At 38.9% G+C, this 14,865-nt stretch overlaps 2 protein-coding genes across 2 annotated transcripts in view; one reads left to right on the forward strand and one right to left on the reverse strand.

The window, feature by feature from the left end:
* The window catches only part of adamts5 (ADAM metallopeptidase with thrombospondin type 1 motif, 5 (aggrecanase-2)), a 29,039-nt gene extending 21,300 nt beyond the window's left edge, over nucleotides 1–7,739 (reverse strand). Inside the window, exon 1 of the mRNA XM_079846598.1 lies at nucleotides 6,635–7,739. Coding sequence (XP_079702724.1) covers nucleotides 6,635–7,552 — 918 coding nt within the window. The 5' untranslated portion in view covers nucleotides 7,553–7,739. The remainder of the gene's footprint in view (nucleotides 1–6,634) is intronic.
* Nucleotides 1–14,865, forward strand: part of LOC307154265 (uncharacterized protein) — a 217,571-nt gene that overhangs the window by 172,529 nt on the left and 30,177 nt on the right. The window lies entirely within an intron of this gene.

Below are 14,865 nucleotides of genomic sequence, written 5' to 3' on the forward strand. Positions count from 1 at the left end.
AATTTAGTTAGATTTATACTTTAAAGTATTCGTTCACTTCCACTGAGAAATGTTCAAAACAGGTGCAAGGTGCCGGACTCTCTCGGGTCAGTTCAGAAGATTCGACTCGCACGCAAACGCAGGCGAACGCACACTGGAATGTTTATATCCCGACGGCTCTGGCGCTTGGCAAGCGTTCTGAACAAACATGTCGACAGCAGACAGACAGGAAGACATGATGGTGGAGACAGACGACTCTGGATATTTGATTCTGGAGCGCCGCGAGTTTCTGTCAGCTGGTTCTGATTTATAGGGCGTTGCAGGGTCGAGCACCGTGCTTGGGTTTGACTGATCTGGGGTCAGTTTGCATCCATCCCTCTGTGATCGTCATGGTTATGAGAGGAACACTGATCTGAGTGAAAGAGTTTGGATGTTTATTTGGATCTTCAAAACCAGGCGTCTTAGGATGAAAAGTATTGTTACTCTAACCAGGATTATTATAGTTAACTAAAACCATAAACCATTTCCGTTACTTGAAATAAAATAAAAAAACATTAACTAAAACTAGAAAGTAAAGATCGTCGAGACAAATTTTAATCTTGCCTGAAAGTTTAAAAGTTTATTAAGCTTCCTAGCATGTTGTTAGCATGTCTTGGCATTTGTCTAGCATTCGTTGCATGTTTTAATAGACTGCTAGTGTGAATTAGCATGTTGCCAGCATTATTAGCAATGTAGCTAGCATGAATCAGCATGCTACTAACATGTCTTGCCAAATTGCTATTATGTTGCTATGTTTTAGCATGTTTGCCAACATGTTTTAATACATTGCTAGTGTTTAAGCATGTTGCTAGCATAAATTAGCATATTGATAACATGATTTAGCATGTTCCTACAGGTATTAACAGGTTTGTTAGCATTAATTAACACATTGCTAACATTAATTGGCATTTTGCTAACATGCTACTAACATTTTTAACACATTTCTAGCACAAATTAACATGATTAGCATGTTGCTAGCACGATTAAGGATGCTGCTACAAGTTTAAACAGATTGCTACCATGAATTAGCACATTGCTAGCATGAATTAGCATATTGCTATCATGAATTAGCATATTGCTATCATGAATTAGCATTTTGCAAGCAGGATTTAACATGCTGCAAGCATTTTTTAACATGTTGCAAGCATGAGCTAGCATGTTTTATCACGTTGCTAGCACAATTAAGCATGCTGGTAGCATGAATTAGCACATTGCTAGCAAACGGTGCGAGACGAGTTAATAATTGGTTAATAATAGTGATGCTTCGCTTTGCTAGCACCATTAATAATAAGCTTAAATAGGATTTCAGTATGTTGCATGATTGTCAATCAGACAAAATACTATTCAATATATAATCCATACCAACTGCGGCTCTTGTGTCAAAACAAATTCCTCATCCTACTGAGATCCTCCGGAGAAGCCGGATCCGATCCCAGCCTGTTGCTAGCCAACGCTGGCACGGATGACGAGGGCTTCGGCCAGAACATCTCAGAGGGTTCAGTCCACTGTCAACGTATAGCGGGTGAAACGCAACTAATGGAGAGAGGGCGGATGAGAGTCAGAATCACTGCAGGAGCTTCAGACACACACGTGAAGGAAGGACAACACACACAAACATTCGTCCTATGAAATCACATAGAAAACCCCTGAAACACACGTGAACTCTCTCAGACTCCTGAACAAACAGTGCAGTATTTACTCTGTCTGTACGCATACAGTCCATAGTGTACAGTACATACTGTACAGGCTCAAAAGCGAGAGAGTGTGTGTGTGTGTGTGTGTGTGTGTGTGTGTGTGTGTGCGTGCGTGTGAGAGTGTGTGAGTGTGTGAGTGAGAGTGTGTGTGAGTGTGAGTGTTTGTGAGTGTGAGTGTTTGTGAGTGTGTGTGTGTGTGTGTGTGTGTGTGTGTGTGTGTGTGTTTGTGAGTGTGTATGAGAGTGTGTGTGTGTGTGTGTGTGTGTGTGTGTGTGTGTGTGTGTGTGTGTGTGTGTGTGTGTGTGTGTGTGTGTGTGTGTGTGAGAGAGTGTAAAAATTTACTCCTTTGTTTTAGTTCAATCAAAACGAGGGAACTAATTAGTACAATTGTGACCACAACTTACAAAAAGAAGAGAACGAATTCTTAATTTGTGGACACAATATATCTATATATATGTCAGGAAATATCTTTATATATATATATTTATATGTCTGCATGTCCGTACAATCAGATTAACGTTTCTTCTTGCATGTTTCACAATGTTTCAGTGAATACTTCTCTAGTACGCGAGAAGTGTGCATACGATGGCCACTTCACTATAACATAGTATTGTGCAAGGAATGGCATGAGTCTTGATTAATCTATAATCTGCAACTGTAATCATAAAAAAATTGCATTTTACTGCCTCCAGTGTGTATTTCAGCTGGAAACCGCAGTGAGTTTCCTGCAGAGGAATGTTTGTGCAGAAGGCATGTATTTCTGATGAGCCTGGTTTGTTAATTTCCCGGGGAATGCAAGAACGGATCAAGTGCATTCCCGCGACGGAGAAAAGCATCTGCCAAGTGCGTGAATGTGACGACGTGCAATGATGCCTGGCATAAACGCCAACAAATATCGTGCATCATATTAGAAAGCGTGATATAGCAACTATTGCGAAGAAGATAATCAGTGAACAATGACCTAAAATTCAGTCCATTTGTTTTAAGAGAGAATCATGACTATAGAATAAAGCGCATACGTTCCCATTAGCGTCCAGTTTTATAAAACCTTCTTTTTCTTGCTTATTCAACCGTTGAGGAAACATCCCAGTTTATCATTCTTCAAACGTTATGAGAACGCTACTTTTGAATGTTCTCTGAAACAAGAAGTAACATTTAAATAAACGTCCATCTTAAAGGGGTGGCTGATTATGATTTGACTTTTCTAACTTTAGTTAGTGTGTAATGTTGCTGTTTGAGCATAAACAACATCTGCAAAGTTACGACGCTCAAAGTTCAGAGCAAAGGGAGATATTTGCTTTTACAGAAATCGCTTTTTAAGGACTACAACAAACGGCTGGTAGACACTACACCACATTCCTCCCGGGTTAGTGACATCACCAACCCTAGAATTTACATAAACCCCGCCCCCTGAACACGATTTATAGATTATCAAGACAGAATATGCTAATCAATGACTAGAAGATAACTACACATCAGCTTCATAAATTCATCAACTAACCATTCAGAAATGTCCTGTTGCTTCTACATGTTGTCACTTCTTCTTGAGTCTCTCCATCATCGTCTGACTCCGGTTTGAACATAAAAGGCTAAAAGTTTTTGAAATTTTCAGTGCATGTGTGTGTGTGAGTGCAGCTCTTGAAGCTCCGCCCCCTGTGCCGGGAGCAGCAGCTCATTTGCATTTAAAGGGACAGACACAAAACGGTGCGTTTTTGCTCATCCTCAAAAAGTGACAATTTTAACATGCGATATAAAAATATCTGTGGGGTATTTTGAGCTAAAACTTCACACACACACTTAACTTATTTTACATCTTGTGAAAAGGACATTATACCTCCCCTTTAATTGTTTCAGGAAAAAAAGCTCCATGAATGATGTATAACGTTTTGAGCACATTATTAAAGACCAGATAACTTTGAACAAACGTTCTATTATTAGCGTTACTGGGAGAACGTTTGTTAATAAGAACCTTTCCAGAACGTTCCCTGTTAGTTGGGTAAGTAGTGGACACTTCTAAGATGCTCGCTTTCCCTTTATAATCCAGTAAAAATCCCATTCATTGTTTAGGAGAGAGAGAGAGAGAGAGAGAGAGAGAGAGAGAGAGAGAGAGAGAGAGAGAGAGAGCAGCGTGAACATTCTGCTAAACGTCTCCTTTTGTGCTCCGCAAAAGAAAGCCAAAATGAGGGTGAGTACATGATGACAGATTCTTGTTTTTGGATGAGCTTCTCTCAATAAACAGCATATCAAATCAGTGTTAGTGTTGAGGCTTTGTGAAACAGCAGAGAGGAAATGATGCTTCAGTGATTTCAGAGTCTTTGTGTTTGTGTTTGGGTTTGGCTGTGGTTCGAGAGCTCTCAGTGGGAGTCTGTGGGCTTCTGCTGCCCATCAGGGCTTGTTGACATGGTGTACTTCACAACCACACACTCTTAAACACACACACACACACACTCCGCCAGCAGGTGTGTCAGACTCCACACCGCCAGAGGAAAGACTTGAGAGGGAGACGACGTCAGCGACACTTACTGAGAAATGGCACTCGATGTAGGAATTAGCAAATTCTTGTTTTTTTTTTAATGGAATATTGCAGTGTTTTTTTTCTAAAGGATTTCTCCATGCACATCAATATTGTGTAAAATTCATAATCTTGAATGAGAATCAGTTCCTCTTGCAGTATCTCTTCTCTTCTCTAATGACGAGGGCGGGGCTATAACCTGTCACTCACATGACATCAGCCAATAGCAAACCACAACCATCCAATCAATACCCCACAGACACAATCAAGCCCCGCCCACATTTGTTCTTGTTCCAGAAGCGTTTCACTCGGATATACGGCACAATAGAGGAGAAAAGACGAGTGTAACTTCACTTTCATGCTGAGTTTAAATAGTTAAAACTAGTCAGTGTTGGCAACACTTTAGAATAAGCTTTACTTAATGCATTTGGTATCAATTCTTTTACAGCATTCATTAGTCAAGGAAATGGTAATTTATACATACTCGAATATATTTTTTAACATTTCAAGATAAATTAAATCAACATGTTTTACATAAATTAATTTAACACATAAATGAATGCATATATTACATAAAAAAACTAATTAACAATAGCATGTTTATAAATTAACATTAATAGACTGTAGTGCTGGGCAACGATTAATCGCGATTAATCGCATCCAAAATAAATGTTTGTGTTTACATAATATATGTGTGTGTACTGTGTATAATTATTTTGTATATGTAAATACACACATATGCACATTAACATTTCAAGATAAATTAAATTAAACACATAAATTAATGCATTTATTACATTAAAAAACGAATTAACAATAGCATGTTTGTAAATTAACGTAGTGCTGGGCAACGATTAATCGCGATTAATTGCATCCAAAATAAACATTTTTGTTTACATAATATATGTGTGTGTACTGTGTATAATTATTTTGTATAAATATAAAAAAATAATTATACACAGTACACACTCATATATTATGTAAATATATATGAATTAATCGCGATTAATCGCTTTGGATGTGATTAATCGCGATTAATCGTTGCCCAGTACTTATAATGTGAAAAATGCAGTAAAATTACACTTATTTTAATATCAATGAGTTTTTTAAATATTTGCATTTTTTTTTTTTTTTTTAGTAAAAGTTTTAGTAATTTCATTAGGTAGTTATTTTTATTCCACCACAAAGTTGCGAATAGAGCAGAGTATTTTTTTGCAGTCGAAGTGCTCCGGTGAACAAGACCTTGCATGACTTACATGCACCTCAAGCCTCGTCTGGAAACACGACGAGCTCCAAACCACACGCGAGCTGCTGGAGACCAGCGCTTTACTGTGGGATCGACACCAGTGTGGTCTCCTTCAGCCTGGGAAGGCTTTCAGATGTGTGCATTTTCCTCACAGTCTCTGCTGTGGTTCATGGCACTCAAATCTGCAGCAACATCCCGCGTAAGGAATGCACGCATGGGATCACACACTGCATAACGACACACACTAGTCAGGGGACGCCGAGAACGCCTGCCTAGAAAAACAGCAACAGAGGAAATCATTTTACAGTTCACTGTGGAGCGAAGAGAGAGAGACTGGCGTTCCCACATGATCGGATCCAGCTGACCTGGTCACACACACACACACACACACACACACACACACACACACGCACACACACACACACACACTGTGGTGGGTTTGATGGTATCAGGTAATACTAAGGTTCTTGTTCTTAGTTCTTGTTTGTATGTGTGGCATCATCATGGTTTTTCCCTACTTTTTCAAGACTTAGTATGTCTATGATGTAATACATGTCTTATTGATATCTTAGTATGTCATAAGTTCTATTTGTATAATGTTTATTTTTTGTCATAGTTATGACGTAAAAGTCAAAATTATGACTTATTAATTTTGACTTTTAGCAAATAATTTTGATTTATGTAAAATATGCCAGTGTCACAATTATGATTTTATCCATCATAATTTTAAACTTTTATGTCATAATTAAGACTTAGTATGTCAATTATGATGTAATATGTCAAGTTTTATTTTTATGTAATAATTTTGACTTTTTAATCACTTAATTATGACTTAGTATGTCATAATTTCATCTTCATCTCATAATTTTGATTTTTGTCATAGTTATGATGTAAAAAGTCAAAATTATGACAGTGTCATAATGATCTAACAGTCTTACAATATACTTACTTTCAATATACAGTATTAATATAGGCCTACGTCCTAATTTTGACTTTATATGTCATAATTATGATTTACAAATGCATAATACTTATTCTTATGTGGCAGCTTCCATACTCACTCACTCACTCACAGGAGACACAATAGGCTAGTTCCTAAAGTTCGTTGCGCGTCAGTCAAGCGCGCACGGGCGAGCGGCGCGACGCGAATGTTTGAGTTTTTACCTGCCTGGTGAAGAGGATTGCCGCGTCATGGTGATGCTGATGATCGTCATCCAGCGGGTTCTGCTGATTCTGCCACTTACAGAAGCTCTTGAGCGTCGCGGCCGCGTTTTTGGTCACATCGATCCCCTTCTCGCTCTCGGACAGAACCGCGACTTTAACCACCGACAGGCGGATGGGGTTCTCGATGCTCGCGTGCCCGTAGAGTTTGGACGCGATGGACGCGAGCGTCAACAGGTAATGATGCAGGTCCTTCCCGTACTTCTTCGTCATGGTCGCGTCCGCGACCAGCAGCAGCTCCACGTGCCGCGCGCGAGACACGGACCTCCTGCGTCGCGTTAGCGACGCGTCGGGCTTCACAAACTTTGTCCACCATCTGCGTCCGCGCGCGTCCTCATTGCGTCTCCCTCGAGCGCCGCGCTTTTTATTCCGGTCACGCGTGCCGCAGCTGTGCCGCGCGGGCATCGCTTCGAAACTGAAGCGTTCTCGGGTAAAATAGTGGAGATCGCGCGTTGCGTCGATGCGCACGTCATTCTCGTGGCCCTTCGCGCGGATACGCGGTGTGATTGTGTACCGGGAGTGATCAACCGCGAAAAACCCGTCAAGTCCTCCACCGCACAGATTGAACACCGCAAGAGACTCCGCGTTTGAGTTGACGGTGCCGCGGTAAACGCATTCCGGCGCGTTCGCGTTCGAATCAAACTGATGAGACAGAACCGACGCGTCCCGCTCCATATCCAGCTGAAAGCGTTGCTCGTCCATGTACAGAAGATACCCGGCTTTTCCTCCCGCGTGATAAATCCGATCCACAGCGCGCACGACGCCGGCAGGTGCGCGGAGAGACGCGTTCGCAGGTGGACGGAACGCGCGGAACGCAAACGAGCCGTGCAGAGCGCAACACAACAAAACAATCCGCCACATTATTCCATGTAGTTCAGTCTGAAAACTTTTGGAAACATTACAATCCGAAGTGCAGCTTTAAGATGAGGAATTCCTGCAAACTGAGGCGCACTGATCCATTAGTGCCGGCGCGCATCTCACGAGTCACTGGGAGAAAGACATGAGGGCAAAGAAAACAGCAGGAGTGTGTGAGCAGCGAGAAGTGAACTTGAAGAACAAAACACAAAGTTTCCTCTTAAAAGCACCAGAGACAGAAAGAGAGAGAGAGAGAGAGAGAGGGAGAGAAAGAGAGAGAGAAAGAGAGAGAGTCCTGCCCCTTTGCGCTCTCCCTCCTCCTCTCATTCTTTACCAACTCTCTCTCTCTCTCTCTCTCTCTCTCTCTCTCTCTCTCTCTCTCTCAGTTTACAGGTTCATCTCTACTTGTTAGAGGCCAAATGTTTGAAAATGTCCTCACAAACACACAGTGAAACATGTTCAAATGTGACTTTTGAATGAAAATGCTGGTTTACTTTAACACTTTACATTAGTTAACATGAACAAACAATGAAAAATACTTTTAAAGCATTCATTAATGTTAATATCAACATTTACTAATGCATAATAATACAATAATAAATACTGTAAAATGTATTGCTCATTGTTAGTTCATAATTAATGCATTAATGTCAACAAATATTGTATAATGTCAACAATTATAGTAAAAAGTGCTCATAAATCAGGCCACAAGTGTGTGTGTGTGATTGAGTGTGTGAGAGAGTGTGTGTGAGAGAGAGAGTGTGTGTGTGTGTGTGTGTGTGTGTGTGTGTGTGTGTGATTGTGTGTGTGTATTTCTGTGCTGGAACCAATGCAAAGTCAAGTAAAGAATGTTTGGTTTAACTGCTTTAATGATTAAAAACATTATATTGATGATTTCTCTTTATCTCACTGGAGCCAATAATAAACAAACTGGTAATGTGAAAAATGTGGAAGCACACGCTTGACTTTACCTTACATAGAAAATGAAAAAGCCATCATAAAAGCACTAGTGTATATGACTCATACATTATATTTCAGTTCTTCTGAAGTCATATGAGAGTTTTGTGTGAGAATAGACCCAGATTTGAGTCATTGTTTACTGGAAATCCGAAAATGGCATTTGATGTCAGTGGCAAATTAAACATGGCATATTGATGGCTTCTCTTAAAGTCGTCATGAAAGTGAAGTTACACTCGTCTTTTCTCCTCTATTTTGTCGTATATCCGAGTGAAACGCTTCTGGAACAAGAACAAATGTGGGCGGGGCTTGATTGTGTCTGTGGGAATTGATTGGATGGTTGTGGTTTGCTATTGGCTGATCTCATGTGAGTGACAGGTTATAGCCCCGCCCTCGTCATCAGAGAAGAGACGCTGCAAGAGGAACTTATTCTGAGTCAAGATTATGAATGTAACACAATAATGATCATTTATGACAAACAAGGCAATATTCCATGAATTTTCCATTTTGATTTCATGGTGACTTTAATCTTACAAGAGATGATAATTAACAAACCTGGTAATGTTTAAACTCCTCCATGAAACATTTTTCAGGACTCAAATTGATCTTATATTGCATAACACATTTCTGATGCTGCTTTAGTTTTGATACAGATTGGTTAAATCTCCAGTAATATCTGACTACTGGAAACGCTTCTGAAGGGATCATCTTCGATTGCTATTATAATTAGCACATTCAGCATCGTCAACATGAATCTCAGCAGAACATGAGAGAGAAATCCGCTATACTGGGAAACCCTGTTCAATAGTGCATCGACCCCCACAGGCAATGACACACGGGGTATTGTGCACTAGTGAGGGCTTCAGTGTGCACTGTATTATGACATCATCACAACAACAACAACAACAACAACAGACACACTGCAAAAAATGATGTCCTTCTTTTGCATTTTGGTCAAAATGAAGTGAATAGAACAAATATCTGCCAGTAGGGTCAGAAAAATAATCACATTTTCCCTTTGAATTGTTTATTTGAACAGATATTTGTTCTTGTTTTAAGCATAAAGTCACTTAATTTGAATAATTTTTTATTAGGGATACACTGATATGAACTTTTTGGCCGATATACCGATAACCGATAATTCTTTATATTTGAAAGCCGATAACCGATATATTGGCTGATTAATCTAAAACCAAATTTTCATATAATTTTGAGAGCCTGATAACAAAAACAAAAGTCCCACCATTAAATCCATGTCCCGAACACACGATTATAATGTTCTCCTGAACTTTTTGAAGCCGATATGACAGACTTGCGCTGCACATGAACTGTATTTTCCTTTTCTGAAGTGAAGTTGAACAGACGCATCTGAAGAGTCTCAGCTGAAGGAAATAATACATTATGTATCGGCTTTAATATATCGGCCAAACGTTCTTATCGTGCCGATAACGATAACATTAAAAATTATCATATATTGGCCGATACCGATATTCTGGCCGATATATCGTGCATCCCTAGTTTTTTTTTATCTGTTTATCTTAAAGGGGTGGTTGATTATGATTTGACTTTTCTAACTTTAGTTAGTGTGTAATGTTGCTGTTTGATCATAAACAACATCTGCAAAGTTACAACGCTCAAAGTTCAGAGTAAAGGGAGATATTTGCTTTTACAGAAATCACTTTTTAAGGACTACAACAAACGGCTGGTAGAGACTACACCACATGTTAGTGACATCACCAACCCTAGAATTGACATAAACCCCGCCCCCTGAACACGATTTATAGATTATCAAAACATAATATGCTAATCAATGACTAGAAGATAACTACACATCAGCTTCATAAATTCATCAACTAACCATTCAGAAATGTCCTGTTGCTTCTACATGTTGTCACTTCTTCTTGAGTCTCTCCATCATTGTCTGACTCCGGTTTGAACATAAACATTGACATTTTCAGTGCATGTGTGTGTGAGGTAAAAGGACACAAACTGTTGTAGCTCCGCCCCCTGTGCCGGGAGCAGCAGCTCATTTGCATTTAAAGGGACAGACACAAAAACGGTGCGTTTTTGCTCACCCTCAAAAAGTGACAATTTTAACATGCGATATAAAAATATCTGTGGGGTATTTTGAGCTAAAACTTCACACACACACTCTGGGGACATCAGAGACTTATTTTACATCTAGTGACAAGGGCATTATACCACCCTTTTAATGCATTTTGATTCTCCAGTAAATGCATCTTGATTTAAGAATGTTTGGATATTTGTGCTGGAAACCAAGACAGAAACACTGAGGAAGAACATGATTATTTGCAGTGCATTTGACCCAAAAAAAGCGAATCCTCTGTCATCGTTTACTCTCCCGGATCATCCGGATGTCGTTTCAAACCTGAAGGACGTTCTTTCTTCTGTTCAGCAGATTGTTTTGCATCATATAATGAAAGTGAATGTGAAATATGAAATGTCATGAAATCTAACTATGGCACATTGCGCTAGATTTGAAGTCCAAGAACCATGGACACATTTTACATTTCCAGGTTTCTTGTCATAGTTAAGTAAACAATGTAAATTACATTAATAGTCATTTAGCAGATGCATTTATCCAAACTGACTTACAAATGAGGACTAAAGCAAGTGATTCATCATGAAGAGGCAAACAACACAATCTTTGCAGCCGACACTGACACTGAAAACACTTGTTTATTGAAACAACGCAAGAAGTGCTCAAAATACAAAGTTTCAGGCATTGCTAAGAGTAACATAAGCCAGAAAAGGGAGTGATTAAAGGAAAAGGAAAGGGTTAAAAAAATGAGTTTTTTAATGAGGTTAAGTGCTCACATTAAATACATTTTTGCATACAACACATTGAAAGCATTTTCATTCTTGTACAGGTTTGCATGTTGGAGCTTTGAAAGCTTGAGCGTCCTGTAGTTGAGGAGCGTTATTTTAATAATTGAACACAGCACTTTCTCCTCCTCCAAACTCACACTGATGACCTGAGCTTTGAGGCGATGGATAATTTATGGCACATCCAGAATAGAAGAGACTGGGACAAAAGCACCGGCATGTACGGCCACGCTCGCGAAATCTGACAGATATTCACAGCAGAATTATGAGGCATTAAGAGAATATTTATTACCTCTTCAGGCGAGCTGGTGCTGTTGTGTAATTCGGCTCGCTGTTCGAAATGGCACACGAAGCCAAATTTCAATGGAATTGCATGACACTTCCCGGTTCTCTTGCCCAGTGTTTGTTTACTGATGCTGAGTGTTTCCCAGAGGAGCTGTCAGGAACACCAGACACACAGACTACAGGGAATATTTACAGTCTTACTGTATGTGCATCTGCAATATCTAAAATACAGTTCTTCTCACACTCCAATCCCATATGTCTTTCTTTATCAGTGGCACACAAAAGGAGAATGTTCAAGATGTTTATTTATTTTTAGCATTCCTGTCGCTTAAATGATTTTGCATGGATTTATTTAAAACTATACTGTACCTTGAATGCATTAATGCAATGCAAGTCACTTAGGACATGTAAAATGTCTTTATCGGTCAAAAGTTTGGAGCAATTACAATTTTCTAATGTTACCAATGCTGCATTTTGATCCAAAATACAGTAAAATTGTTGAAATATTATTCAAATTTTAAACAGCTGTTTTCTAAGTGAATATATAGTAAAGTGTAATTTATTCCTGTGAATTTTCAGCATCATTACTCCAGTCTTCAGTGTCACATGATCCTTCAGAAATCATTCTAATATGATGATTTGATGCTAATGATGTTAAATGCACACTAAATGGATTTGTTGAAGTGGCGATTTTATGTGGATTTTAACAATGCAAGTATCATTTTTTGGGGGTAAACTCATTCTTTTAACCATTCCACCTCCATTCAGGCCTGTGCAGAGTGTGTGACGCCACACACACCGTCCTGCTGCTGTTCTATAGGAGTGTGTGGGAGTTCACAAGAGAACACTGTGTACTATCACGTATGTTTCTCAGTGACGGCGTCGCCCACCTCTTCACAATCAGCTCTTATTAAACCAATCAAGACCACACAGTCACAATCAACAGTTTCCACATCAGTCCCAACACTTGTGCAGTAAACATTGATCAAATTATGAAAAATAACAAGTTTAATGGTTTTACATTAATGCATTTTAATTATTTTTTTCCTGCATCTTTAACATCCAAACTTCTCGTAATAAATTCAGTGTTATGATATAAACATAATAGATAAATGCGCTGTTATAAATCACTCGATTTACTCTCTTAATTCACGTTCCTTCTCTTATTGTGGATGATTCATCAGTGACGTTATTACAACTAAAGATTCTTTCATGAGAATGTAATAACATACTTCACCTCTAACACAACTTTGAAACGGCATTTACAACTCATTTTACTCCCACACTGTGATGTATTTCACAGTTAAACAGGATATTCATGAGAAATAGACGACTTTATCCATGAGTTTGTTTGTTTCATACCCGAGTGAGTTAGACTCAATTGATCTAAGTTAACTTTAAGGCTAAGTTCACACTGACAACTGCATTTACTTAGTCTTGAAATGTCCCGTTCACACAGCAAGTGTCTCGAACACTAGGGACTTGCAACTCATGTTACGCTTGCGTTATTTGGCATTTTAATTGTCCCCCTGTAGTCAATAATTATATAATCTTTGGTCACCAAATGACATATTTAAAAGTTTTTTCCTTGAAAAAAAATTATTCATGCCTCAAAATATCTTGAATGTAACTCGACACCCTTGCCTCATTAAGTATTCGCGGTTCTATGAATATGCAAATGAGCCCCGCCTCCACTCACTCACTCAGCTCAGAGATCCACTGGTTGACAATCACACGTTGATCTGATTGGTTACAAGGTAGTTTGTGACGTCAGAAACACCAGCGATTTCAAAGCGTGTTTTTGAGACTGTCTTTGGTTCACTGCAGTTTTAAGGAGGAAATACTCAGCAATGCTGTCGACTTATGAATTTACACATGGTTTGTCTTGAAGCAGATTAAAAACACCACATAGACACATAAACAACATGAAAAGCTGGATTTACACCACAGGGGGACTTTAACGCCTATACTACATCATCAGATAAAGTTGAACATATTTGTATAAAGAGTCAGTTTTGATTTCCCGTGACTTTAACTTTCAACACTTTTAACGTCAGATATCAGGGCTGTTGTTTTTCCTGCGGTCAAAACATGTTTATTCAGAGCCGTCCGTGAAGAGGCTCTCGTCTCCCACCTTTCCGCCAGCGGTTGGAGAGGAGAGCTGTGATTCCTGAGTCTCGTGGGGGTCGGCGGAGGATGTTTGCTCAGGTTAGAGCGATGTGAGAAACCACGGCCGACGTGTGAGGGGTGTGTGTGTGTGTGTTTTGGGTGATGAATGAGTTGGGATCTTTAGAGGAATTGCTGTAACCCACAGCTCACCTTTGGCTCGGGCCTTGACCTGCTCACAGAGATTAAAACCAGCAAAGATTGAGACACGAGGAGGACGATTATGCCCTCAAAACAAAAACTTGAGGGTATAGAAGTGAGTTTTCTGCTGTCTGAGAATTTGATGCTATTGAAAGACCTGAACGTATATCTCCTTTATCTATGTTGTTGGTTATAATGTGAAACTTTAACTAGTTGCTTTTGTCATAGTGAGGCCAGATGCAATTGTAACACTATTAGTGAAATCCTCAAACTACTAAAAATAAGTTTCATTTCACTATGAAATATGATTTTTATATGAACACACAATCTGCATTATCTCATTAAAAAATGAATACACAAATTATATATTCATAAAAACCACACATAGGTCAGTAAGATTTCTCTTACACTCACCAAGGCTGCATTTATTTGATCAAAATACAGTAAAAATTGTGAAGTATTATTGGAATCAGCTGTTTTCTATGTGAATATATAAAGTGTAATTTATATCCTGTGATCAAAGCTGAATTTTCAGCATCATTACTCCAGTCTTCAGTGTCACATGATCCTTCACAAATCACTCTAACATGAGGATTTGATGCTCAAGGAACATTTATGATTATTATCAGCGTTAAAAACAGTTTCATATTTTTGTGGAAATTGTGAAACGATTTATTTTACAGGATTCTTTGATGAACAGAAAGTTCAACAGAACTGCATTTATTTCAAAATATAATCTTTTGTAAGATCATAAATGTCTTTACTGTCACTGTTGATCATTTTAATGCATCCTTGATGAATACAAAATTTGGGGGATCAGTAAGTTTTCTTCTTTTTTTTTTGTGTGAAAGAATCTGATCCATTTAAAAAAATAATTAGAGGCAGACAAATAATTGAAATCTAATAGTTTAAAATCACATGGA

The sequence above is a fragment of the Squalius cephalus genome, assembly GCF_949319135.1.
Source record: "Squalius cephalus genome assembly, chromosome: 2".
In the NCBI taxonomy this organism is placed as follows: Eukaryota; Metazoa; Chordata; class Actinopteri; order Cypriniformes; family Leuciscidae; genus Squalius; species Squalius cephalus.